Below are 27,935 nucleotides of genomic sequence, written 5' to 3' on the forward strand. Positions count from 1 at the left end.
GCGAGTACAGCCTGCAAAATAACATCCGAATAGGACTCTGGTAGAAGTAGAGTTCCACTCAAGGAAGGTAGATGTGGTGTGGCAGAATCCACATTGCACACGATCCCCAAGGTCCCTCAGGAATAGCTTTTGGGGAGGACTTGCAGGGGCTGCAGCAAGGGGCGGGGGGAGTTGGGGAAACTGCTTGTGCTGTTGCACAAACACCACTGCTACCCAATGGGATGAGCAAAGGTATTAAGTTAGTGTTCACATGGTGCCACTCCCCAGACTGTACCCCAAGCTTATCAGCTTACCTTGTTGGAAGAAAGTAGCAGAGGCATCCACCAGTTTGTTATCCACAGAGAATGAGGCTCAAATGTACTAACCACAGTCCAGCTCCAAGTGCACTAGTCAGTGGGAGGTCCCATCACACCTGCCGAGACCAGGATCTTCACTGTACCTGCTTAACGCTACTCAAGTCGGTGTTTTAGTACAGTGCTGAACGTGCACCACTTAAATAATTGTAATTGAATGCAAATATATATATACGTAAAGGTAACTTCAGTTTTATTTAGCTTCCAATTTCTGGGAGGTTAAAGAACTATAATTTGATCTCGACAACAGAAGAAAATAGACTGTGCTTACAGATAATTTTCTGCCATATTCTTTCTTCAGGTCCACTGTTTTATTGTTGCCCACTCTATTACATGGGATGTACATAGCAGGTGTTATTAAAAAGATCAGTGCCTGTACAATACATTCTACAACTGAGCACCACTTTCCTTAACTGAACAGGCAAAGAGAAAGTACACGGAACAATCGGCATCTGGCAGTATTTTTCCCAAAAAAAGTGACTAAAATGGGTTTAAGTTGATTAACACTATTAAATCACATCTAATATTTGTTACTACATGATTTCATTACAGCTATACGATACAATTATACAAAATGTGTTAACATCAAAGAATACAACCAAAAAAATTAAGATAGCAAACAAAACCTATAGAACTTTTTTTCTCTTTACAGGAAAATACTTTTGAAGTATGCATGTAACTGCCCATTCTTTTAAAGAAAATCTACTGCAAGCAAAGTTATCAACCTCCAGAAAAAAATCACACATAGCATTACTAAGCATATCCCCAAAAAGTGTACAATATGCACACTTGGAAAATACAAAATTAAAAAATTGTAAGCAACAGGTGAGCTTCATATTTATAACAATGTGAAAAGTCCAATTTTAGCACTGTTGTAGAAAGAACTGTCTTTGATGCAAGTCCAGAACTGTTTGCCTCCTCCAAGCGGGGCCACGCATTACAAAACCACCATGCTCTTGGAACGAAATTACAGAGCAAAATCAAGCATTGTAGCAATGCGGCCTTAGAGTTTATTTTGCTACTTTATCAAAAGCAAGTCTTTTAGGTGTGGTAGGGCTCTCTTCTTTTTTTCTTCTTCTTTTTTTTAAATTCTTTCCTAGAAACAATATACAAAGGGGGAGGCTTATTTATTCTCAACCATTCTCCTGTAAGTTAAAGATGCTTTGAGAGTTCAAGAACTTCCTTCTTGCAGTTTCACTGGTTGTTTTTGGCCTTTGCGTGTGTTAAGATGTGAGATTTCAGGTTAGTCGACTGAGCAAACTTCTTATTACAGCCATCAAAAGGGCACACATAGGGCCTGTCTCCAGTATGAATTCGCACATGCGTGCGTAAATTGAAGTCCAGTGAAAAGCGTTTGCCACATCCTTCGAATGTGCACTGTTGAAGGAAAATAGAGGACATTAGGAACATGTCTAAAAAGAAATGCTTGCAAATAAAGATCTGTTCCTCCGTTTACTAGATTGAACCTGGTCCTCACCGTGCCAAGCTGAATCTTTGATTATTCAGAAGTGAGTTCTATTGGAAGTAGAGCCAGATCACATATGGCAAGCTGGCCATATACTCCCTCCAATACATAGAATCATATGAAGAAACCTATGAATAAAGCTGGCTTGTACATTATTATTTACATTTTATATCCTGCTCTTCCTCCAAGGAGCGCAGAGTGGTGTATTACATACTTAAGTTGCTCCTCACAACAACCCTGTGAAGTAGGTTAGGCTGAGAGAGAGGTGACTGGCCCAGAGTAACCCAGCAAGTATTATGGCTGAATGGGGATTTGAACTCAGGTCTCCCCGGTCCTAGTCCAGCACTCTAACCACTACACCACACTGGCTCTTGGATAAAGCCCTTGTAGTCAACAACCATTTCTGTGATTGCAGCTGACTTTCTCAGCCACTGCAGTAGCCAAAAGAAAAAGAAAAAAGGGGGGGGGAGGCCACTGTGCAGATCACTGTGGCCTTCAATTCCATACATCCCAGCTCCAAGGAAGTTTTTTCATGAGACCCTATAAGTGGGAGAAATCGTGGAAATCATCTTTGCAAGTCTGGCCACACTACGATTTGTAAATCAATACCATATAGCAGAATCCTATAGTCTGATGCACTGGTGAGAAGTATATACGAGAGAGAGAGAGAGAGAGAGAGAGAGAGAGAGAGAGAGAGAGAGAGAGAATGAATGAATGAATGAATGAATGTGCCATATTTGCAGATATTACAGGGCCTTCTCTGCTGTGGCACCCACTTTACAGATTTCACTTCATTTGCTTGATAGAAGGGCCAGTGCTCCCGTCATAGTCCAAGTGCTCTAGAATATGTTTGTTGCAGGAATCTAATAGTGGGACTGTGCGGATAACACAAAGAACCACCTCCTTTTTTTGGCAGTGTCAGGCAGGCCCCAGTGGGTCACCATACACGGGTGAAGGGTTGAGTTTATTTTGGTGGCGCACAAATTATACAGGCTTGATGTAGCCAACTATCACCTGCAGTCTGGCATGGGCACTTTTTGATGCTCTGAACAGACAAACTAATTCCTGCACACTTGACACAGTTTACCAGCAGCCAGCTATATCAAACGAAATGAATAATTTATCTAGCAACAACAACAAAAGAGGCAAGTTCAGGTAACATCGCAAATGCCTATAAGCATGGCTATGTGTCCATGCAGAGGGTCAAGTTGTGCAGGGCACAGATACCCTTTCCCCCTGCAGTAGTTCTGTTCATCCCTCTTCCACTTCTGAAATGTCACCAGGCATCAGTCACACATAATTTAAATTATTCCCCATGATCTTAAGTGCTAGAAACTGGCTTCTTTTAAAAGAGGAAGCTGTCCTCTGAATGCTGGATTCTGCTTTGAACACAGCGCAGAATACACTCAGAATAGAATACACTCAGAATAGAATACACTCAGTACTCTCTATAAATGCTACAATGCAGTGCTTAGAGCAGGCATCCCCAAACTGCGGCCTTCCAGATGTTGCTGAACTACAACTTCCAGCATCCCTAGACACAATTTTTTTGTGGCTGGATATGCTGGAAGTTGTAGTTCAGCAACATCTGGAGGGCCGCAGTTTGGGGATGCCTGGCTTAGGGGTATCTGATCAGTTTTTGAGATAATCTGGACTGTCAATTTGCAAACTGAAGGTGGAAGACTACCAATGGGAGAGGCATGAGTAGCTACTTCACCAGCGTGCAGTGAATTGATCTAAAACCAAGGCAATTTAAATCACCAAGGAATTTTCTTATTTTAGCCAGCACAACAGTTCTTCAAAGTACTCCTGACTAGAGTCTCTCTCAAGATCTGCAGTCATTACAGATTTTTGTAAGGTACTGGATGGAACCCACACTAGAAGGCGCTTCTTTGGTCCAATGTTAATTTCTTTTAGTTCACCCTTTCTACATTGTGAATTAACTGCCTTGCCCACAATCCCTCCCGCAAAGTGGTTACTGACAGATCAGTGATCTCCATGAGATGCAAGTTTAAACTATCAGCTTCAAAGATCATGTCGTTACTAGGCATAACACAAGTGTAAAAGGTTGATCAATGGACAACACCTCTGGCAACTTGCCCGTTCCTGGCAACCCATATCCAGCCCTAACATAAATACATGAACTATTATACTGTATGACAAATATAGTAATCACTGACGAAAGTGTCTTTCACCCAGGTTTTTCTTTACAAAGAAAAGCAGCCTTTCAAAGGTTCATAAGATGGTTGTATGTTTAGATTTAAGATACTGTTTGGATAAGTTTAGATTTTATTTCAAAACTGGTTTAAGAATGAGAGAACACTACAGCTGACACTTTAAAAAGCTATTAGTTCTGCCAGGGAGGCAAAAGGCAGCTGCTTTATATAGGTGCCAGTCAATACCCTGTATGGCAAATGAGGCCTCCTACCAACAAGGGTACAGCAGCAGCATACAGGCGTCAGCTTATAAAACAATGAATTTGAAATACATGAACTAGAACATCTCCACTGCCCAGGTTTCGGTTTATTGTTCCTATTATAGAGGAGACAGTTTGCATACAAGCACATTATAAGAACCTCAGAGAAAACAGAAAACCAACATACAATTTGTTTATGATGTTGTCCAGTTTGTACATCTTGATCGGGCAAACTAGACAGTATGACTTATCAGGGAAAGACATCCCACACCTACATAACCTCTGAGGCCTGGCCTGTAGTGGGAAAATGCAGCATGTCAGAAAAGGGAGAGACAGTTCTCAAAATATTGCACTCCATCTACATCAACTGCTTGCAAGTGCTTCAGCAATTAAAGTCATCAACAGTGATGAATGTGAAGAAATGCAGCCAGAATCTGGAATGCTTTTCTTTTTTTTTTTGTGGGGCAAGGGGAGAGGTAGAAAAGGTGATAATTTAACTATATTTCAAGCATTGTTTTGTCAGGAACAACTTGTTCAGTAAATAAACAAGAAGCCTATATTTACTAATAAATTCTATATACTGCCTACTACAAATACCAGGGTTCAGGAGACCTGTATTGATTTTCAGTAGCTGGTTACACAACTTTCCTCTGAGGCCTCAGGTTTGGGACTTTTTCTCCCTCTTTTCATGCTGCAGGGAGTAGAGACCTATAGGGAACTGGATTAGTCTCTCTCTCTCTGCACACCTAGCCTCTTCTCACATCACCTAATCACACAATTTTATCTGAAAACAGATACAGTTTTCCCCCCTTCAAAGGAAACTACACTTTATCAATACGAACGACACAGAGTGCAGACTGGATATGAGTCTTAGCCAGGCTGATGTCTGCTCTGGAACTACAGGGGAGGGGCAATTTTTACCTATCTCCCACTTCCTTCCGATGCCCACTGTGCCTCCCAAAAATATGTACTTAAGGGCTGCACAACCCACAGGGACACATTTCAGGAGGCACATGGACATCAAAAGGAAGGAGAGACTGGCAAAAATCACTCCTTACCCCTAGCACCAGAACAGCATTACTGGGGCGTCAGCCTAACTACTGGGGTGGGGGTGGGGGCAAATTACCTGAAAGGGCTTCTCTCCAGTATGAACTAGCTGATGCCTCTTTAGCTTTGAACTCTCCACAAAGGCCTTGCCACATTCTGCGCAGACGTGTACTCGAGGCCCATGAGTGTGCAGGTGCTTCCTCATGGCTGAATTGTCCCTGAACATCTTTGTACAGCCCTTCAAAAGAATACAAACACGCTCCGTTATTCATTGGGCAAGTTCCAAGATCTGAATCATCCCTCTGGTTATTTAGCAAAAATCACCTTGTACATAATATAAGCCTCTTCATACAAGCATCTAAATCTGGATGATATGCCCCAACCCAGGGTTGCATGCTTGTGAACTAGGGCAAGTCCCCCAAGCCCTGGTAGTCCAAATCTGGGTAACCCTGATTTTAACCCTCAGTGTTTACCAAGGTTAGTGAAGAACTGGGGCCCTGATACCTAGGCTTGTCAATCACGTTAAGTCCGCTTTTCCTGGTGCTTTCAGGTCCCAGCAGTTGACCACCATGTTTGTGAGAGTGCACTGTGGCCCAAGGGGCTGCTAGCTGTGAATGTGCCCCTCTGAACAGCACACTCTATGGTCTCATGCTAGCACTGGCTTCAACAGAACTAGGCCCGCCTCCTGCCCATCTCCATCATCGTGAGTATGGCTGCTGACACCATGGGGTTTCCCGGCTCCTGGCAGCATGGTGCATTGTGGGAAGGTTCTCCCAATTATTGGCAGAATTCCCAGCTCTGCGCTCAGCACTAAAACTCTTGTATGTTTGCTGGGCTTGCAGAGCTCAACAGAGGCTCTACTCGTTTGCTCAGTATGGGGTAAGAACCAGTGTTCTAATTTTTTTCACCTGTTTGCGGAATGAGTTTTGTTTTGGGTGGGAGTATCAAGGCAGTGTGCGCACACATGCATTCAGAACGGGGCCTTCCTGATTCAACCTGAACGGGGTCTAAAACTAACTGAGTGGATATAAAAAAGTCTTGTGAGCGCAGCTGTGTGTGCACGCTTTAGAGGGAACACTGGTAAGAACTCTTCCAAGCCCCAAACCAGACCCTCCCGATCATGTGCAAGAACTCTATGTTTCTTTTGGTGATTGTAGGCAAGTCTCCAGTTTACTGCAGTAACAGGAGAAGCCCATTCCATGAGATACTGGCAGCAGAACAAGGCCACCAAATGGACCGGACTGAAAAGAAGCCAACTCCGGCAGGCTTGTTTCTAGATAAGGAGACAGAGATACTGCTTTTGGATTGTGAGGAATGAAAATAGTATTGGGAATCTATTTTTCACACTTACTGACAGACACAGCTATACTATCTTGATCAACTAATACAGCTCAGCCACCATGCCCCAAGAAATCCCAACTCTCAGAAACATTCTACAAGTTTGGTTTTCTAAAGAGCATGACGAGAATGTTAAATACAAGGCCCACTGAACAATGGAGGCTCTTGGTTCAGATATTCCAGTTTATTTTAGCTGGAATGTAGTAATGTTCTTTCACTGTGAACATAAGTGCACTGTATTTCAACTAGAATTGTTACAGCTTTTAATACTTTTAATACATGTGCTCCTTCTCTTCCACCCTAGCAGTTATGTCTCTTCTACTTCCTGTCTGTTGAAATACTAAATGATCCAGTATACCATTTTTAAAAAACAGAATGGCCCATTGAAGCTTAAATTCTGATGTTAAGAAGCATTCCATCAAAGGTGTTTTTTACTGCTCCCTGAGAATAATAATGTATTAAGCAAATTAGCTTAATACATTTATTATTATTATTTATTATTATTATTATTATACTTAATACATTATTATTATTAAGCTTAATACATATTATTATTAAGCTTAAATATATGATGATGATGATGATGATGATGATGCTATTATTCTCATAGAAAGCAATTAGCTTTCTCAATATTTGCCTTGCAAGTGATTCAGCAATCATTATTTACTCACTTTGTGAGGACATGCTATCGTTCTTGGAGCATCATCTTCTTTTATTTTTCTTGGCTTCATTCTTGCAAAAGAAAAAACACACATCAGTGATCAGTAACATAATATACTTTAGCTGCTCTACAGCAACAAATAATCCTTTTTTCAAATCATCTATACAGTATTGTACTTGTGGCAGTGAAGCCTCCGGCACTGATGGCTGAGTTGGCACAGAATGTTCATTTGCACAGGGAGCTAAACAATTTGCTGTTCAGCTTCTGTGAGTGAAGAGGGAGTTGTCAGTTCGGTTGGAACAAAAACAAGGAGGAGACTGGGTGACTAAAGGAAGCAATTACGTGGTCTAGACACTGATGGGAATTGTTAGTTATGGTTCCTGCTGTCATAGCAGCATTATGACCTAAAAACCCTAGGGCAACAAGAGCCAACACACAATACTGAGATGCAAGTTCACATGTTGATTTGAACTGATCAACCCACTGTTTGACTGCAGGTTTCTAATTCATAATCCTGGTCTTTTAATTGAGTGCGTACAACTTTATACAAGATGTACTGTTTTAGGTGATGAAACTTACATCATTAGATTATGCTTAACGTTTGTGAATTTGCTTTTTAACCCGTCATAGGTACTTGAAACAATCTGCAATGATTTCATCCAATTTAACACAAATTATTTAAAACCATACAAACAAACAAAACAAAAAACTATAAGTAACTGGCGGGTGAGTCTTTGTGTAATACACAGTTATGTGAGCTAAGCTGCCTGGATTTTGCTTCTCAAACAATCCAGACCACCACTTAAGCCAACCTCTTATCTTACTTAAAAATGTGTTTATTCAGATACCACCCCAAACTATGGTTTGCATAAACCATATTTTAAAACCCAAAACATGTTATGTGTTTTCCAAGTGTAAAGGCAAGCCATGGTTTAGAGTTGTCTGTCTCCATTTCCAACATGCAGAGACCTCCAGAGGCAAAACAATCATAACTACAGTTTGTTCATTCAGACATTACATCAAAACATAGTTAAGCTCCCTTAAACATGATTTTGTGTGATGCCTGAATCAAAGCAACAACTTCCTCCAAATGGTTGTGTCAAGGGTGAATGTACTTACATTCAAAACACACAATGTAAAACACTTACACAATGCTGCTCTTAATGGCAAAAGAATGCTATACCTACTCCATAGTGAATTATGTCTTCTCTCTCAGAACAATTTGTTTCTCATTCAGACTATCAAAACATAGCAGCTTTGACTGAACCCACAAACTAAACAGGTAATTTATCACTATTTAAGAAGATACGAATGAGCATAACGGAATGATGTTTTGACTAGAATTAAGTTCTCTCATCACTTACCTTGCAAATTCAGCCAATTGTTTCGGATCCGAGAGATCAATGCCAGGAATTCCTCCAGGTGGCAGTTTCTTCCCTGTCATGTATTCTGAGTAGTCGGGAGGGGAGTTCTCTCCAATGATCTGCTCTTCCACCACAGTCTCATGGTCAATGTCTTTTTTGTCATCTGAAATGATTAGAGCAAACTGAATTTTGATTTAACATCCACGAAGGCCACCACCAACAGCCGGGCTAGTCTCTTAGTTCATCCCCACCAGTTGTACTAAGCTTTCTCAAAATACGTTTCTACTTGCCTTTACTATGCTCACATAATTGCTTTTCATCTTCCCACTTAAAAACATGACACCTGTTATGCAGGCAGTCCTCAATTTCACAACATTCAAATTAAGAAGAATGGCACTTACAGCATGGGTGAATATTTTCACCTTTGCAACACTCACTGGAGAGAAGGCTCCGCTAGACAGCTGCTGGAGCGCAGGCTAAAGGAGGAGGTGGTGACAACAGCAGCAGCTCAAGCTCGCATCATGTTGAGACTGGCTGTCCTGGTGACAGCTGCTGCAGCGGCGGCTGCTGTATCCAAGGCTGCGGAGGGACTGGCCGATGGGCCCATCCAAGATGCTTCTTCTGCTGCCACCACCACTGCTCCTCCTCCTGGCTCAGCTGCTGCACCTTGATAGCAATGGAGAGAGAGGGGCCTCGGTCTGTTCCCAGCCCACACACCACCACTCTCTGCTGCTGTGTCAGTCACAGTTGTGAAGAGAGTCTGATTAGAAATTACTCACCCTCATTACCCACACCCTTCCTAGTCTCTTCGCCCCTCGAAACCACTGCCCAGGATGACAACATGATGAAGTCAAGCGACCCGGCTGCCTCCTTTCCTACCTCCTTCATTTTTCTGGGTAAGTAAGTAAGAGATCTCTCTCTCTCTCTCTCTCTCTCTCTCTCACACACACACACACACACACACAGCAGAATTAGAGGGGTGGAAACTGGCTGTCAGAAGAAGCAGGGCTTGTATTGGGGGTAAGAAGTGATTGGCGAGGGTGAGCAACTCCTAATTCTCCCCCATCAACTTCTCCACTGCATCTCTGTGATTGATACACCACAGCTTTAACCGAAGCAGAGAGGGCCTCTACGTGCAGTGAGCTTCCTATAAATTAGTACAATATTCTGGGTCATTTTGGTAAAAATAGGTGATCCAGTCTTGGTTCAGGAACCAAATCCCCCATTTATAGCATTGCTTCCCATGGCAAAAACGGGTCCGAGTTCTGATGATGTATCAATTTAAGATGCAATTTTCAGGAACCAATGGTGTTCTATGTCTTAGTGCTGCCTGTACTATTCCTGCGATAATGACATCTCGCACACTGACACAGTGCCAAGGAGAAGCTATACAAGTTTACTGTCCAGCAAGTGATGGCTGGCACGTGACATTTCCACCTTCGTCTAGCAAGAGTTTAAAAATAGGCCACCACCCAGAGCAATCTTTCCAACTTCATCTGAACACAGACTGAAGTCTCCAACTGCCAGTTTCTTGCTAGGCAAGTGAAGTCAACATCCGTGGTAAAAAAGAAGACGATGACGACAGCAATTTTATACGCAGCAAATTTTGGATAACCAATTTCACTAGTCAGACTCAGTTGACTAAACATTCTTTTTAAAAAAGAAACAATTATATAAAGTTACTTGCCCTTACAGTGTACCCCAATGCATGTTTATCCAGTCCCACTGTGTTCAATGAGGCCTCCTCCCAGGTAAGTGCACACAGGATTGCACTGAGAGTTAGAAGCTTTTGCAACAAAAAGTGCACTGTAGTTCAGCTACTGATCAAGAGGGAAATGCCTGACTATTCACACTATCAGTCCCAGCCAAACTTTCACAAGGCTGAAACTTTTAGGGCCTTAAAAAAAATAGCCAGGGGGTGGGTGGGTGGGAGGCAAGGCCTTTAAAAAGGTAAAGGTAAAGTGTGCCGTTAAGTCGATTTTGACTCCTGGCGCCCACAGAGTCCTGTGGGGTTTTTTTGGTAGAATACAGGAGAGGTTTACCATTGCCTCCTCCTGTGCAGTATGAGATGATGCCTTTCAGCATCTTCCTATATCACTTCTGTACTGTACGCAAAACAATGTGTTTATTGAAATTATCTGCAAATGCCAGACATGTTTCATTCAGACCTTCCCTCAGGCACAAAAACAATTTAGCACTTATATGAGATCTCCCTGATGTGAAAACTCAAGGCACACAGCTACCTTTTGACTTAGTGCTGCCCTATTTATTTATTTTGCTCCACTTTTAGGGCCATCTCTGCGTCATCTTCCAAAACTCCTAACAAGAGCTAAGTTACATTTACATTAGATATTTAATATCCATTTTGTTTTGCCACAAGTCAAAACCTTAACTCCAACTTAAGTCATAACTCTGTCTAATGAGGAAAACAATACATTGGAGTCGGTGGAGAAGAGACGTTACAGAGTTTATGAAAGGGCAGCAACAAGTCTAGGTCCAGTGAGGTCTCCATCCCTGACATGCTCTTTAAGTAATGAGAATAAACGGGATTGCAAAGAGCAGTTCCTTTGGCAGTGCTGAAATGAATGAGGGAAGCCACTGCATCAAGTCCCTGACCAAGTCAGTATAACAGCTGAACATCAGATACATGCTTCCAACTGTCTCCCAATGTGTTCAATAGGGTTTGCCCCCTAGGGAGTGTGCTCTGGACTGCAGCCTTCATTCAGCCAGGAAGATTACATCATCACCTATTATTGCTGATGGAAGTTAATGCTTGTCCCACACATATAGCTTAACATAAGAATGTCACCGGCTGTACTCTCTTGCATTCCATGCAACAGCCATTTGGTCCTATTGTTCACAGGGTCTGGATGAATCCACTGTGGTGCTACAGGAAAACTTAGTTGCTACCTCTCTACTAGTGCCAAGTGATTTTCACTATTGCCAGGAAGAGTATGAGTATTGCTGGTGTGAATTATCCCTGTACTTGTTACTTAATTTTAGCTGTTGCTGGACTACAATTCCCATAATCTCCAACTACTGACCACTGTAGCTGGGGATTGTGGGTGCTGAAGTCCAGCAATAGTTGGAGGGTCAAACAGTGCTCTCTCTAATTTTTTTCATCTGTGTGCAGAATGAAATTTGTTCTGGTCAGCAGTATCATGGCAGTGTGCACGCACATACATTCAGAATGGGACCTTCCTGATTCAACCTGAGCGGGATCTAAAAGTAACCACCGAGTGGACATCAAAAACCATGTGAGTGCATGCACACATACACACCCAGGGTGGATTTGATTTAAATCAAACTGATTTAAATCACGATTTAAATCACTAGCAGGGTGGATAAAAATCAAAAAAATCCGATTTAAATCAAAAAAATCCGATTTAAATTTAAAAAAAAATGGATTTTTTTATTTAAATCGGATTTTTTTTATTTTTATCCACCCTGCTAGTGATTTAAATCGTGATTTAAATCAGTTTGATTTAAATCAAATCCACCCTGTACACACCCCTTGGAGGGAACACTGGGGTCAAGGTTGTTCCACCCTGCTTTAAAAAATAATGGCTTCAGCTTTACATGGTAATAGTTTCAAACTGTACCTCTTGAACTCCATATCCCTTTCGTTCGATTTCCCCCTCCTCTTCTCTACTTCATGCCTGCCAACTGAGGATAACACTATATACATTTGATGAACAGGGTTCTAGTCCATAAAAACTGGTGTCAAAATAAATGTGTGAAGTCTTTAAGGTGACAAGACACTATTTTTATTTTTAGTACACAAGATGATGGTGAAGCAACTAAATGATTCTAGTTTACATACAACATTTGCTATCAGTTTGGAAGTTACCAACTCAATAACCATCGTGTTTGGTATATATGCTAATTTCTGGAATGGCAGCTATGCTCCTACTGTGTGGAGTGGGGTGTGCTTTGATTTGATATTTACTCGAATCAAAGACAACCCTGAATTTAAGATAACCTCCTTAAAAGGTAGAGGTTAAATACAGGTTATACCTGAATTTACTTGAAAGGAACAGGGCTCTGAATTTAAGATGACCACCCGATTCCTAATATCAAAGAACTTGGAAAAAACCTAGTCTTGGATTCAGGTAAATACAGTACATGCTGGCACCGTGCAACTTTTCGTGTCAACCATGGAACATTTCTCACCTCAGTACCTGAATGCACATGTCAAACTTTTTCCCCCAGTAGCAGATACTAGCATACCAAGCTTGGCTTTAAACCAAGCTTAATTAGCCCTCCCTCCCACCTATTCCTTATCAAAATTGAACGTCAAAAAGACAGACACAATCCAGCCATGGAGGCTCTGCGGCTTGCATTCACGGAAATAACCACAAAACAGAATGGTTACACTTCACTAAACGGCACTCTATAAACACCCACAAAGAGGAAGGAAGGAAGAGGCTACATCCATCGATTCTCTACAATTTACCAGGATCAGATTAGGGAAGGAGCAAACAATCTTGGTGGCTCTCCAGCTATTATTGAACTACAACTCCCATCATTCCCAGCCACAATAAATTGCCTACCCCTGGCTTGGGGCACTGCATTACCTAGCCAATCACCTTCCACAGGATTACACTCTTCCCGGCTATAGTGAAAATCACTTGGCACTAGCAGAGAGGTGGCAACTTTCTTCTGCAGGAGGGGAGCAAACAGATTTTTTTTAAAAAAGAGATTTCAAATATCTTAAGTTTCTCTGTTTAAAACAATCTAAAGTTACAACTTAAACCTGAATACAAGATTGTTAAATCTATATTCATGGTCTTAAAACTGACTCAATGGCCCTCTAATACACTTATGAAGTTAAGGACTGGTTTTTTTATCTGTAGATAAAGAACCATGGATGTTCCACAGACAAGGTAAAACATTATAAATATGGCAAAAGAGACCATATGTAATGACTCACATACAGAGAGATGTTCAGCAGAATGCAGTGTCCAAACAATCACTGCCTCCACCAGGGCATCCTGTCCACCCCCGCCAGCTTCCAAAAACACCCTTGCAGAAAGTTGAGGGACCCTCAGCGACGCCACAAGATGCAGCATGGGCAGGGGAGAGAGCCCAGTAGAAGGCACTTGCTCCACAAGTGAAGTTCTGTCCCCCTTCACTCTGTGGCCACCCATGGTGTAAACTACAGCGTTGTTGAGGGTCTCTTGTCAAGGAGTTTTTGGAAACTTCAATGGGCTGCCCAAGGAGGAGGACACACGTGTGAGGATTATGCATTCTGCTGCTATTGTCCTGTCTGTTACCCATTCTTGCTACTAGAGGCTTGATGGGGGGCGGGGGGGGGGGGGAGAGGCAAGTCATCACAGGTACTGGGATCCAGCCTTTGACTCTAGAGCAGGCAGGCAATCTTGGCTCTCTCCAGCTGTTGCTGAACTATGACTCCCATCATCCCCAGCTACAACAAAATGTTCAACAGCTGAGCTGCAGAGCCAAGGTTGCCTACTCCGCTCTAGAAGATGCCATCCTGTGCATCATTAGGATGACCCTCTACCATGTCTACTTGACTGATTTCTTGTGTTTCAGCTAATTTGCTAACTTGGGTCATGACTATTTAAAGGGTAAAGTGTGCCATCGAGTCGGTTTTGAATCCTGGCGACCACAGAGCCCTTTGGTAGAATACAGGAAGGGTTTCTCATAGTCTGGGAAACATACCAGCGGGGATTCGAACCTGCAACCTCTGGCTTGATAATCAAGCATGACTATTTACTCTCTAAAAAAAACAAAACAGGCGAAGTTTCAGTTTCCTCATATGACAGACTGCTCTGCCCAGGAACTAATGACTTGCCCTTCCTTCTATGTCCTGAATATTCTATCTCTAAACTGATAAAGACACAGGCAATAAACAATTGCTCTGAGTGGCTAGCTACTTTGTATTTCTGATGGGGAACTTGGGCAAAGCAGGAGAACTATGGAAAACCTGAGAAGGAGCAGCCATGAAACAGAAAATTGCCACCCAGATTTAGAAAACCATATCCCACTAGATGGTATAAAAGCTCTATTGAGTTGTAAACTAAAGTGTGCTCATAGTTAAATCAATTAGCAGTACACATCATTGTTTAGGAAATGAAGTTCAGTACCAAGGGGGAACTTGGTTTAAATCAGATCTGTCCATTCATCATCATCAATCCACCCTCATACTTTCCCTACTTAATGCTTTGATATACATGCATAGGGAGGAATAAAACATCAGGAAAAACTACAGGACTTTAGAATTCATAAACTAATGAAGGGGATAGCAAGAGCAGATCAGTCATGAAGACACTTTCCAATGAACTGTCGATGCGGTTCTCCCATCCTCTGGAGCTCCAACTCCACCTCTCACAAGGCAGATCCCAACCAGGCATGTGTGGTTCAAGCATGTTCATGCAGTGAGAGCCTGTACACTGCTCCTCTGCATTCTGAATCCTGATCGCAATTTCACAAGATCACAAATATGTTATTTTGGAGGGCTCCTCCATGCTCTGGAAGCACTCTATAATATTGATCATGATAGAGTGCTTCTGGAGTATGGGGGAGCCCTCCAAAATATTTGTGCTCTTGTGCAATTGTGATCAGAAGTCAGAATGCAAAGGAGCAGCACTGTTTCTCACTGCATCCCCTGAACAGCGCATGCTTCATTACTTGGGGTCTCAGCCACTGAGTTTTACAGTGTGTGGTTAGTAAATATATTTTGCAAAATAGCTAATCGTTCCACCCTACATACTCAGGGGTTCCCCTCTTCTTCCACATCTTAAGAACTACAATTTTACACTTGCTGTTTTCTAAAGCCCCTACAATGCAATATATGCTCAATGCAACTTGTGCCTGCATACAAAGATTGTATGTTACTGAAGGAAGAAAGAAAAAGGTGAGAGAAGACGTGTCTGATAAAGGAGCATCAAGGAATGGGGTAGTAGATAAACAGGATATGAAAAGTATGTTAAAGCCATTCCTAAAACACCTTGCAAATACAATGTGCACCTACAATCCCATCCCTTGATGCTGTTTTATCAGATTTGTCTTAAGGATGTACTCAGAAGCAGGTAAGCTTGTATGGAGTAAAGAAAACAAGACGGCAACAAGGGGAGATGAGAGTGGATATGGGAGGGATCCGGTTCAGATGTATGTCAGGGCCGCCAAATCTCCTCTATAAGATATTAGGTGTGTGAATGCAGGCTCATAATTATATAGAGCAAGTAACAGGAAATGAGGCACCCATGTATGCGAAGTGGCAGCCATTCCCACAACAGGGCAAGTACTCCAACATGAGTGGACCCACTTGGTGGCATGGGGTGCCTGGAGAGAAGGCCTGCAATTCTAGAAAGAATCCTGAAGCAGATGACCAATAAGTAAAGAAGGCACCAAGAGGCGGGTAGATTGAACAGCCCCTGGCAGAAGGCCACTTACAATCCACATTGAATTTGGCAGTGGAGTGTGTGTGATTGCACTCTCAGTGCCCCATCATCTTAATATGATTTGGGAAGAAAAACAGAGAGAGCAAGAGCTGCTGCTTTGGGAGGTTTCCCAGTGTAGGGGTTTTTTTGGGGGAGGGGGGAGGCAGGACAGGGGGAGATACACCCTGCTATTCCTCTTCTAATGCTAGTTGGAATTAGCACCCAAATCCAGAAAACCATGGATGGTACACACAACCATAAGCGCAGATAACTGCACAATCATTTGGCTCCGGTCCTTTCTTCGGGGGAGAATCCAGGTGGTGGTGCTGAGGGACCCTGTTCAGCTCCATGGCCATTGGCCTGTGGGGTCCCACAGGGTTTGGTTTTGACCCCCATGCTGTTTAACATCTACATAAAGCCGCTGGGAAAGGTCATCCGGGGACTTGGACTGAGCTGTCAGCAATATTTATTTATTTATTTATTCATTTATTCATCACATTTATATGCCGCCCAAACTTTCGTCTCTGGAAACATGCAGATGACACTCAGCTCTATCTCTCCTTGTCACTTGATCCTAGGGAGGCAGTGGATGTCCTGAATCGGGGGCTGGAGGCCGTGATGGGTTGGATGTGGTCTAATAAACTGAGACTGAATCCGGACAAGATGGAGGTAATGTTGGTCAGTAGGAGAGCCAATCGGGATGAGGAGATTCTACTGGTTCTGGATGGGGTTGCACTCACAATGAAGGAGCAAGTATGCAGCTTGGGGGTATTACTGGACCCAGCTCTGCTTTTGGAAGCTCAGATGGAGGCTGTGGCCAGGGGTGCCTTTGCAGGGCTTTGGCTAGTGCACCAGCTGTGTTCCTTTCTCGAGAAGGCAGATCTGGCCACAGTTACCCATGCCTTAGTCACATCACAGTTGGATTGCTGTAACACGCTCTACATGGAGCTGCCCTTGAAGAATATCCGGAAACTGTAGCTAGTGCGAAATGCGGCAGCTAGGGGTTTTATCTGGAGCTGCCCTTCGGGATCATATCACACCCATTTGAAAGAGCTGCACTGGTTACCAGTGTGTTTTAGGTTCCAATTCAAAGTGCTGGTTTTGACCTTTAAAGCCCTTAACGGTTTGGGCCCAGGATACCTGAGAGACCGCCTGCTCCCAAAGGTTTCTGCCCGCTTGATGAGATCATCTGAGGGGGCTCTGCTCCAGGTGCCGACAATGAGGGAGGCTAGGTTGCCATGCACTTGGGACAGGGCCTTCTCTGTTGCTGCCCACAGACTCTGGAATGCTCTCCCAGTGGCTATTCGCTCTTCGGTCTCCATCACAGTTTATAGAAAGTGTGTTAAATCTTGACGTTTTACCCAGGCTTTTATATGGTTATCTCTACTGCTGCTTCTTTGTATTTTGTACAGTTCTTAAGCTTGTATTTTAAATCTTTTTAGTCAGATTTGTTTTATATTTTAGCTTAATATTTTGTCATTTTTATAGTTTTGTTTTTAATTTTTTGTGAACTGCCTTGGAATTATTTTAATGAAAGGCAGTATACAAATTTATCAATCAATCAATCAATTTGCCAAACAGGTTATTGGTGCTTCCTGGAGAGGGAAGTCGGTAATGTTTAGAAGCTCTAAGTATAACAAGTTGGGGGGGGGTCACTACTGTAATTGTAAGAATCACTGCAATTATGGGTACCTGTGTAGTTTTGTTTCACAGTTTCTTTGATTTGACAAGATAGGCATGAGGAACGCCAATGTGGCTAAGCACAGGAAATCTGGTAGTACCACTGTGCATGTGGTCAAACTTCAAAGGCATAGTAAAGGTTTGAAGGTTGTCTTAACAAAGCAAGATGCCAGAGTGGCAAATCTGGGGTAATGTAGTCATAGCACTGATGGAGAAGACACCCTGTTTTTGCAGATACATTCTGAATTTCTGCTACTTAGGTTCTAGTGGACTTAGGTTCTAGTGCTCTTCCCCACCAGTGTGCCATGGCACACTAGTATGTTGGACAGTTGGTGTGCTGCTCTGAATCACCCCATAGCGCACCAGGAAGGAGGTGCTCCCTTCCCAATGCATAAAGGAGTGAATCAGCCACCAAACCTGAGTGTTTTACCCTGCCAGATTTTGCAGCGGATTCAATCTTTTATGTTGTATTGTGCTATATCTTGTTATTTGACCATAATAAAGGGTTGCTTGATTCTTTTATGAAGCAGGAAGAGGTGCCTAGCTTCCATTGCATTATGGCATGAGCCAACTCCAAATACAGGAAGTTTAACACACACACCCGTATTTGGAGCTGACTTACACAATATCGCATAGAGGAGTGGCCCCCATCTCCATGCATAGAGGAACAATTAATCTGCAAAGCTGGGAATTTTAACCATCTAGCTTTTTGGAGCTGACTCACCCCATAATGCACTGGGAGGATAAAAAAACTTTTCTTGTTCAACTGTGTGGCAGCTTTGCTTTCACCCCCCCCAAAAGGGGGGGGGGCACTGCACACAACCAGGTCCTAATTCAAGTGTGCCTCTGGGGAAAAGGGGCTGGGAAACACTCCACTAAACTTACATCTTCTGCTTTGGGGGCATTTAGTCTTAGGAAAAGTTCTCACCAAGGAAATAAATCCATCCCTGGCCTCTATCACTTATTGTAGAACACTATATGCCAGGAAGAACCTCTCTCCTTAACATCTGATCTTCTACATGGAAGGAATTTTCATTAAAAAGGAACATTCTATCACTGAGCCTCCACTTGTAATCTGAGGTCTACCATGTCACTGAGAACAATGCCTTTTAAAAAGCTACCTGACAGAGGTCAGTTCATAGCCATCCAACAGAGTTTTCTGCTTGCTAACATTCTGGGAGGTGGGGTGTGTTTTTTTTTAAATAAGTCTTGAGAGTTCACTTTCTGCTATAGACTCTGGAAATAGACATCTAGAATGTGATCTGCTACCCAGCCTCAGAAAACAACTAGGAAAGCACTACCCCTTAATTTGATGATGGTCAGTTTGTAGATCACACAATAAGGAGCAACTCTACCCAATCGCAACATTCATTATAGCATGCTTCAGAAGGCGCTAGTTTGTGGTATTTGGTGCAGCAACACAGCTTTTTAAAGATTTAGATAACGCAAGTCATTTTTCCTTGTATCATCCACACACATGAAAAAAGAAGGGAAAATGAAATGCCTGAGATTCTACATACATCCTTCAGTGTCACAAACTCAGATAAGGTAAAACAAATGAAATTTTACAGCAAGTCTAGCTGGTTACCAACAATGTTGCAACCTACTTGGCCTCCATACCACAACATTTGAAAATATGCATGCAGGATTTTGGAAGGAAGTAATGACATCCAAGACATTTATTAGGTTTAACTGGTTTTACTATTTGGGTATCCGAAAAGAAGCAGGAGCATGCACACTGCTTAACACAGCTTTCCCTTTTCTATACAGATAAATGAGCTTCCCTTTTTTCTATAAAAGCTCATTTCAATGTGACTCAATTTCCTCATTTGACAGATTAATTTCCATAAATATTTTAAGTATCCCATTGTAGACATAACTACCATCATGCCCTTTTGTTAAGACATTCATAGAAAACTCAGGTGGTCAACTGCCTATCCATCCAAGTCTTTGGAAGCAAAACAGAAAGACCACCACCATACCAATAAGGCAGTGGTTTCTATATAGTCGGTGGATTCCCAGGTATGCAAGTTTTCAATTTAAAAATTTTAAAGTCTTATGTCCTTCGAGGACCTACATAATTCTGATGACTCTCAAGCTAGCTGCCAGGGTTTTATTTGTTTTAAGAAGAAAAATTGAGGGTGGGATGAGAAAGGGAATTAGCCTGCTCAAGCACTTCCTATAGTTTGTATTCTAAAGGGGGGGGGGGGGATTAGAGCATGCATGCAATGAAGTTAGAAATACACCTTCCCTGCACTATAGAAAGATGCTTCAAGAAGAAAGAAAAACAAGGAAGACACATCATGCACCTGAATGCTCAGCACTGAGGCTAGAAGCCAGTATTAAAAGTGACCCTGTACTGCCATATGACTAACTCGAGAATAGGAAAGAAAAAGACTGTCCCTTTCCTCCTCTCCCTTCCTGAAATTCTCCTCTCTCCACAGGACCAGAATACACCAGAGCGTGGTGTAGTGGTTAGAGTGCTGGACTAGGACCGGGGAGACCCAAGTTCAAATCCCCATTCAGCCATGAAACTAGCTGGGTGACTCTGGGCCGGTCACTTCCCTCTCAGCCTAACCTACTTCACAGGGTTGTTGTGAAAGAGAAACTCAAATATGTGGTACACCGCTCTGGGCTCCTTGGAGGAAGAGTGGGATATAAATGTAAAAAAATAATTATTATAATTATTATTATTTCACTCCAAGGCTGGAGGCACTGCAAGATTTTGTTGCAGGTCCCACCTGCTCCACCTAACAGCAAAACAGGTAACCCTGCGCTAACTGTTGGGCAGCAAGATAAGGCCACTCACAGACAAGATGAGGAGTGTCCCCCCATACTCAAAGCATGCAAGAAACAAAATATTGAGAGAGAGAGAATTAAGAGATGCAGATGCACATATACATCAATAAAATAAACATTTTGTTGCAGATTTCACTTCTCTGTTTCCATTTTCCAGGTTTTTATTACTTATATGGTGTGATTCATGTGCATGATGCTCCCCCCCGCCCCCAATAGGACATGGTCTAAATTCTAAGTCCCTCAGGGCAAGGAATTGTCCCAAGGACAATTCCCTGCCGCGAGGGACTTACAATCTAGACCAGTATTACAATCTAGACCAGTATTAGCCATTACTACTAAATGCACCATAAAACAGCCTGCAGTGCACAGCTGTCCTCAAAGAGAGACACATTTAACAAGCCAACCACAAAGTTGGCAATGGATTTGTTTGTTGATGCAGTAGCACTGGTGGACCCCTCACAAACTGCTTAGTTGCACAGAATTTCCAAGCATGTTATGAACATATATCCACATTAGGTTTCTATAGGGAAGACTGTTGCAACAGTCTTCACACAAGGTCTAATGCAGGCCTGCTCAACTTTGGCCCTCCTGCAGACATTGGCCTACAACTCCCATGATCCCTGCTATTGGCCACTGTGACTGGGGATTATGGGAGTTGTAGTCCAAAAACAGCTAGGGGGCCAAAGTTGAGCAGGCCTGATTAGTGTGTTTCAGATACTAAGCCTGAAATAACAGCACTTATTTCAATGGCATTCTTATAATGCTACGGCTAGAGAAAGAACTGGGACCCCTAACACATGTGCATTTAAACCACTACCACAATATGCAATGTTAGCCCTAACTGAAATCCAAAACTCAGGCACATGCTAGCACTTGCTCTCAAAGCTCTTGGCAAGCTCCAGTAATCTGTATACTCAAATTGCATCTGGGTCATACAACCACCCACTTTCTACTTCCTCTAAATTTGTATCAAAAGAGTTTATATAACTTTTGCGCAATAAAGGGTCTTTGTGAAGAGAACTGAAGTGTTTCTACGCATTGCATCACTGATATATCAACTTATTCAAAGAGCTGTATGTTTACATCTAAATCAAATGTATTTTGCAGCAGTGACTAGGTACTGGAAAATTGGGAAGATATTCTCCACTGAGCATATATTTTGTGAACCAATCAAATGTGGGGTGGAAATTTTCCCCATACTTTCCCAGGACATTTTTCCATTTCTAAAATTGCTACTTGGCTACTTGAAAAACTTTGGAAACACTGCACAGGAAAATATGGTGGAAGCTTTTTTCACGATATAAATAGGTCAAGCAATAAGCCAAATCAGACTGCAATCCATTGAGGGCATCAGGAAAATCTGAATTGTATGTTTTCTTAAGGGGAAAAAAACCAATGCAAATTTTATGCACACAAGGAGGAAATTTTCTTGGGAACCTTTCCCAGATTCTTTTTCCAATTTAAAGTTTTAAAAAACACATTTCTAGAAGCCAATAGTTTAAGACAAGTGTAGTCCCCCCACCCCCCCGAAGCCCTGCTGTGCTGCCCTTTAGGATCAATTATCAACAGTAAAGGATCCAGCAATCAAGAAATATGCAGCAGACTAGCACTTGGTAGGATTGAAGGCCTTGGAAAAGATATTTAGATGCCGTGACGTGTCTATACCTACAAAGATTAGAATAGTTTGAACAATGGTATTTCCTGTGACACTCTATGGATGCGAAAGCTGAACTTTGAAGAAGCAAGATAGAAGACTTTTGAGCCTACCATGGACAGCCAGGAAAACAAACAAATGGAACATAGAACATATCAACCCAAAGTTCTTACTCGAGGCACAAATGACCAGGCTCAAAACTAGCATACTTTGGACACATTATGCGAAGACCCAGCTCCCTTGAGAGCTGGGGAATGCATACTGCTGGGGAAAGCTGAAGGAAAGATAAAGAGGACGGCCAGCAGCAAGGTGGATGGACTCCATGATGACAGCAATGAATTCACCACTGAGAGATCTTAGAGGCCAAGTTGAAGACAGATCATGCTGGAGAGAATCTATCTATGTGGTCACTAAGAGTCAAATGGACAGCACTTAATCAGTGTAGTCACTAAATTGACAAGGCTACTAAAAGATAACCAAGGTTATCACAGTATATGTGCAGAAACAGAAATACTCTATCAGTCAAAGGGCCCCTGACCAATCACCGAAGCCCTGGTGAAAACAGATGGTGGCTGCCAGGGCACCCAATACAAAGCACTTTAAGCTCTTGCTGCCAAGGCAAGCTCCCCCATAACTCTTATGGGGGCTTACTTCAGCTACAACAGCTCACAGCCATTCAGCAATGCAACAGCAGTATGGGCCACCCATGACACAAAAAGGTTTTGGGGAGGCTTATCTTCATGGCAGCAGTTTGGTGCTTTCTTTGGCAGTTGTGATGGTGGCCGCCATTTTGTTTTACCTATTATGCAATGCCCCTACCATTGTGTCCAGTGACACAAGGCCAGGGACACTGTTAGCGCCGCCCCCCCCCCTCAATGGTGGCTACCAGCACAGCTCCCCTGGGTATGCCACTAGTAAGGAGACAACTGGCTGAGAGTCCCCACTAACCAGCAGGACAGGCTAAAGATAAATACATACATGGAACTTCAGAGAAGGACTGGATGATAATCTCTTTGTGATAGTTAAATCTGTGAAGCCTCTAAGTCTATATAGCATTTTTACTTCACAAGTTGATTGATGCAGTTCACCAAAAGGCTGGTGCATTGCATCTAATGAATCTCATAGATATTTTAAAAAATATCATTAATCCTTGTGTTTGGCATAAACTGGAAAGGACATTATTTTTGTTAATTCCACTGATACAATCAGTAAAATCAGCTTATTACTACTGGGACAATGTTTTTTAAAACCAGTCAGATAATTTGAAGTACTTTTATTATATATATCACTGCAATTTATAAAGCAGTACAACAGAAAGTTTATACATTTGTCTTGCAATACTTCATACATGAACTTAACTAAAGGCAAGTCATTTAACATCTTCAATTTTGTGGGAATATGTCTTCATGCATTTTAGGAGTATCTGATCCTTTGCCCAGAGCATATATAATGTTTTAACATCAACACTGGATTGATTTAAACTGGATCTCTTTTTTAAAAAATGAAGAAACTTACTATAATCTATTTTAAGTGAAAATCTGAGTTTAATACAAAAATGTGTTGAAAACCATTTATTGAATCATGGAAATCTCCCCCCACCCCACTCCCTCTCACGCACGTGTGGACACACACCCCTACGTCCTTTTCTATGTAAAAGAGAACTGTGGGTGAAATACCTGAATTCTGAGGTTAAGCATTACATCGTAAGTCATGTATTTTATTATTGTGGGCTTCCTACTAGGATGAGCAGGTCAACACAGGAAGATGCCACTCTCTATCTCATTAGGAGCATCCTCTGAGTATACACAGGGAATTCTAACCAACTGATTTTCTCATGAGTGCAATGTGTTTGGTTCCTAAACATTCATAATTTGAGACTTCCAACCAAGCAGTAAAGAAATTTACTTTCCACCTCATGAGCAAACATTATTTTGCACAGTAATTACCAGGCCCTTGTTTCTGTAAAGTTTCGGGCACTTATAGCTTGATCATATGTGCTGTTACTCAGAAGTCACACTTTGTTCAATGGGACACACAGTACTTCTAAACAGATTTTGCAGCTTAGTCTTAAAGTTAAGTGATCTTGTTTAGTATCCTTGTATGTATACAGAGTGCGCCAACAGAATTCCCTCTCTGTTTTCTAAGTATAATTCTGCAGTGCCAAAGGCATAGAAACTACATGCCAAAGGATTCTGGTTTAAACTCCTAGCTCATACAAAGACATCAGTTGCAATGTTCAGTTACGGTAAGCAATATCTATGTCCGTGGAATATGGTATACTCAATTTCAAAATAGAACACTTGATTTAAATCTGTCTTTTGACAAGCAATTAACATTACTTTTATTTACTTGATTTATTTAAGACATTGATATCTCATTTTATTTCACAACAAAAAAGCCCTAAGGTAGCTTACTGTTATAAAACAAACCACCCTGACATGGGGATTATACCCTAGTGCTACTTTATAAAAATGACACTTGCTCTGCTCAGCCTTATGCTTACAATGTGTGCAGAAAAAGTTCTTGCACTAGATGGGCCTTTTTAAAGAAGTAAAAATTTTAAAAGTTCCTTTAAGGTTGTGGGCAAGCGGTACATCATCCATATCAATAAGAAGCACAACAATAAAAAGAAATTGTAATTCTACAAATATATTACTATTATTATTCAAATTATTTTAAATACTTTTTTAAAAACAGGTTAAGCTCTTGAAAACCCTGCAGAGCTGTAAACAGCTGTCACATTTGTTACCCACACACAGAGACAGGAAACAAGAGCACCCTTTATATAAAGATCATTCCTCTGAAATATTGGGACCTTCTTCAGAACTACAAGTTCTGTATTGGGGCAGAGGGTTTAAGTTCAATACACCTGCTGTGCAATGTAAAAAAGAGGCAGGCCTGAATGGTTAGCTTAAAAGTCAAGGCTCTATCCTTAATCTGCTGCCAGGGACCCAGGCTCCAGGGTCAGAGGATCCAACTCTTTCCTGCAGTCCGATGTCGATGATCCAGGCACTTATTTTAGGCCTCTCTCAGGCCTCTTGGCTATTTAAGCACTCACTAAGATGTCAGCTAAAGGGATCAGAAGAAACCAGAAACCCAGGAGTGGACTCTTCTCCTCAACATGTTTGACACAGCCCATCAACTTCATTCTTGTAAAGGGCTCAGTCCTAGTGATGAAAGACAGCAGCCGAGTCTGGTCCCTCTAACACTCTCCAGCTACTGGAAAGACTTTACCGGTCCCTCGACAGAAAACCTACAATGCCGCGAAGAGCAGCTTTCCCAGCCAGTCTGCCTCACTGAACCACCCTCACCTCACCCCTGGAAAGCTCGCCCCAGGCAGGGATCCTGTCCAAATGTATCCTTGGGGGGGTGTGGGGAGCGGGGAGATACCAAGAGGAAAAGGACACGAGGGGGGATCCGCGAGACAACCGCCGGGCCGGCGTGGACGCTGGTGAAAGGGGGCCTGAGAGGCGCAATGAGAGAAAGGAGAGGAAGAGGAGAAAAACAGGGAGGGGAGATTTAAGGGGCAAGAGGGAAAAGGCGGGCCAGAAGAGTCCAAGAGCACGGCTGCGAGGGAACTAGTTCAGGGGAACGTGTAAGGGGAGGGAGAGAGAGAAGCCCCCTCGGGTGTTTGCTTTTGGCTATGACGAGAAAGAGGGGAGGGAGGGCAAACGAGGAAGAGGCGCTGGCTGCGGAGCAGATAGGGCAGGAAGAGCGGCTGCGGAGGAGAAGGGAGCAGCCCCGGGTAGAGAGAAAGGAAGAAAAGAGGAGGAGGAGGAGGAAGAGATGCAAGATACAAGACGACGAGAGGGGGAAGCGACGAGGGCCAGGGCACCGAGGCCGAGCTCGCCCCGCCTCCCTCCGCCTCCTCCTGCTGAAAAAACTACGCCATTGCGGCCTAGTCCAGGAGTCAGTCAGTCACTCAGGGAGGGAGGGAGGGAGGGAGCGAGCGCGCGGCCTGCCTGCCTGCCCACTCCCCCCCCCGCTCCCTCTCCCTCGGCCGCCATCTTGGCGGAGCCGCCGCCATCTTTCTTTCCCTTTTCCCCCCCGCCGGAGGGAGCCGGGCAATCAGGCAGGAGCAGCGCAGACCCCGCCATCTTTTCGGGGGAGCCGCCATACTTGCCCTGGCGAGATGAACATGGCGGCGCCCATCACACACATCCCAACATGGCCTCCCTTCAAAACAAAACGGGGGGAAGAGCCCGCCGGGCCACGCCGGAGGCTCCCCGGGACCCTCCCCAGTCCCCACCGCAACGTGCCGGGCCCGGCCTGGCCGCTCCACTCACCCGAGGCCCACATGGTGACCGAGAACTCCCCCTCCAGGGTCTTGATCTGCACCTGCTTCTGCTCCCATTTCCTGCCGCCGCCGCCCCCTTCGGCCCCGCCGCCGCCTCCTCCCGTCAAGTAACTCTTCTTGCTGCTCTTCTTGCCACTGCCGCCGCCTTTCTTCACCCGGCCGCCGCCCGACGAGGAGCCCCCGCCGCTCTTGCTGCCCGCCGCCGCCACCGTCACCAGGGTCTGCTCGATGAACTCGTCCTCGCCGGCCGGCGCCGGCACGGGGATCAGGATCTGGTCCTCGAAGCCGTCGTCCGCCCGCAGGCCGTCCGAGTCGTCGCCGCCCACCACCTCCTCGCGGGTCTGCACCAGGATCACCTCCTGGTGGTGCGGGTGGTGGTGCAGGTGAAGCTGGCCCCCGCCGGCCCCGCCGCCGCTGGGGTCGCCGTCGGTGACCAGCGGCTGGAGGGCGATCATGGGCGGGTGGTGGTGGTGGTGATGGTGGTGGTGGCGGCGGTGGGGAGGGTGGTGAGGGCCGCAGTCCTCGCAGCACTCGTCGTCCTCGTCATCGTCCTCGTCCTCCTCGCCGCCCACCACGGTGGTCTCGATGGTCTCCACCGGGATCGTCTCCACTTCGATCTCGTGCAGCTCCACGATCTCGGCCGGCATCTCCGAGCCGTCGGTGGCGATGTACAAGGTGTCGCCCGAGGCCATGGCTGGGGAGCGGGGGCCCGCCGAGGGCGGAGGCGGCGAGCCCAAGCCGATCCGCGGGCCTCCGCCTCGGGGCTGCTCCTCTGCTGGACGCTGGCGGGGCTGGGGCGCCTCTCGCTTCCCTGCCGCCGCCGCCTCCCCCTTCCACACAAACACCAGGTTCTCCTCGTTGGGTGGGAGGCAAGCAGGCAGCAGCCTCAGCCGCCGCCAAATCCCGCCCGCGCCGCCTCGCGAGATTTCCTCCGCCGCCGAGAGAGACAGACACCCCAAACCTCCCTCACCCGCCATCCAGACCCGCGGAGGCCGCCGCGGCCGCCGGGACACGCCCCCTCCTCGCAGGTGAGGGCCAATCGCGGCGCGAGGCTCGGAGGAAGGGCACCTCCCCCCATCAAGCGCCCCCGCTCCACCAACTGCCAAGCGGGCCGGTTAGGCTGGGCCCGCCTTTCCGCTCCCCCCCCCGCCTCGCCCCTTGCGTAGCCTATTGCAGAGAAACTTGTCCAGAGGAGACCCGCCTGCCGGCTGCCAGTCGGCTTATCATTGGTTGCGGGCAGGATCACTTGCTCGCGCTGGATAGCCGTTGCTGCTGGGGCCACGCCCACCTTCCTTGGCGGCGCGGGTGTGGGGGGAACTGCTGGCTGCGGCGGCGGCCGTGGTTGTATTCGGGCTGCTTCGTCCGCTGACCAGCAGTTAAACTGCTCCCGCCCCTCTTCTTGGATCCTGAGGGGGTCGGCTGCCTGGGGGTTAGGGGTTGCTTCGTCGTAGTTAT

At 44.4% G+C, this 27,935-nt stretch overlaps 1 protein-coding gene across 5 annotated transcripts; it reads right to left on the bottom strand.

Annotated features, from left to right (window-relative positions):
* Window positions 1-523: 523 nt before the first annotated feature.
* On the bottom strand, window positions 524-27,576 carry YY1 (YY1 transcription factor). Of its 5 annotated transcripts, XR_008308101.1 has the most exons (7): window positions 26,470-27,576; window positions 8,645-8,807; window positions 7,291-7,351; window positions 5,361-5,519; window positions 4,422-4,528; window positions 1,831-1,946; window positions 1,592-1,730 (listed from the first exon to the last, which is right to left on the bottom strand). XR_008308101.1 is itself a non-coding variant. In XM_053253475.1 (6 exons), the coding sequence occupies exons 1-6, from the start codon at window positions 27,455-27,457 to the stop codon at window positions 1,592-1,594; spliced, it is 1,617 nt and encodes a 538-aa protein (XP_053109450.1). In that variant the 5' UTR covers window positions 27,458-27,572; the 3' UTR covers window positions 524-1,591. The 5 variants fall into 5 exon arrangements, 4 of the variants coding, with proteins under 4 accessions (XP_053109450.1, XP_053109458.1, XP_053109466.1 ...); XM_053253475.1 differs by lacking the exon at window positions 1,831-1,946 and having other exon boundaries at window positions 524-1,730; window positions 26,470-27,572; XM_053253483.1 differs by lacking the exon at window positions 1,831-1,946 and having other exon boundaries at window positions 524-1,730; window positions 8,645-8,795; window positions 26,470-27,571.
* Between the last annotated feature and the right edge of the window lie 359 nt (window positions 27,577-27,935).

Source organism: Hemicordylus capensis, chromosome 1 (assembly GCF_027244095.1).
Source record: "Hemicordylus capensis ecotype Gifberg chromosome 1, rHemCap1.1.pri, whole genome shotgun sequence".
NCBI lineage: Eukaryota > Metazoa > Chordata > Lepidosauria > Squamata > Cordylidae > Hemicordylus > Hemicordylus capensis.

Excerpts from the sequence above, each read along its gene's own strand:
- YY1 (XM_053253475.1), bottom strand. The coding sequence starts at position 27,457 with ATGGCGGGTGAGGGAGGTTTGGGGTGTCTGTCTCTCTCGGCGGCGGAG. Across the intron at positions 4,529-5,360 it reads CTGGAGAGAAGCCCTTTCAG|GCCAGGCCTCAGAGGTTATG; the intron begins GTAATTTGCCCC and ends TTCCCACTACAG. Across the intron at positions 1,731-4,421 it reads GACAACATCATAAACAAATT|TGCACATTCGAAGGATGTGG; the intron begins GTATGTTGGTTT and ends TTCCTTCAACAG.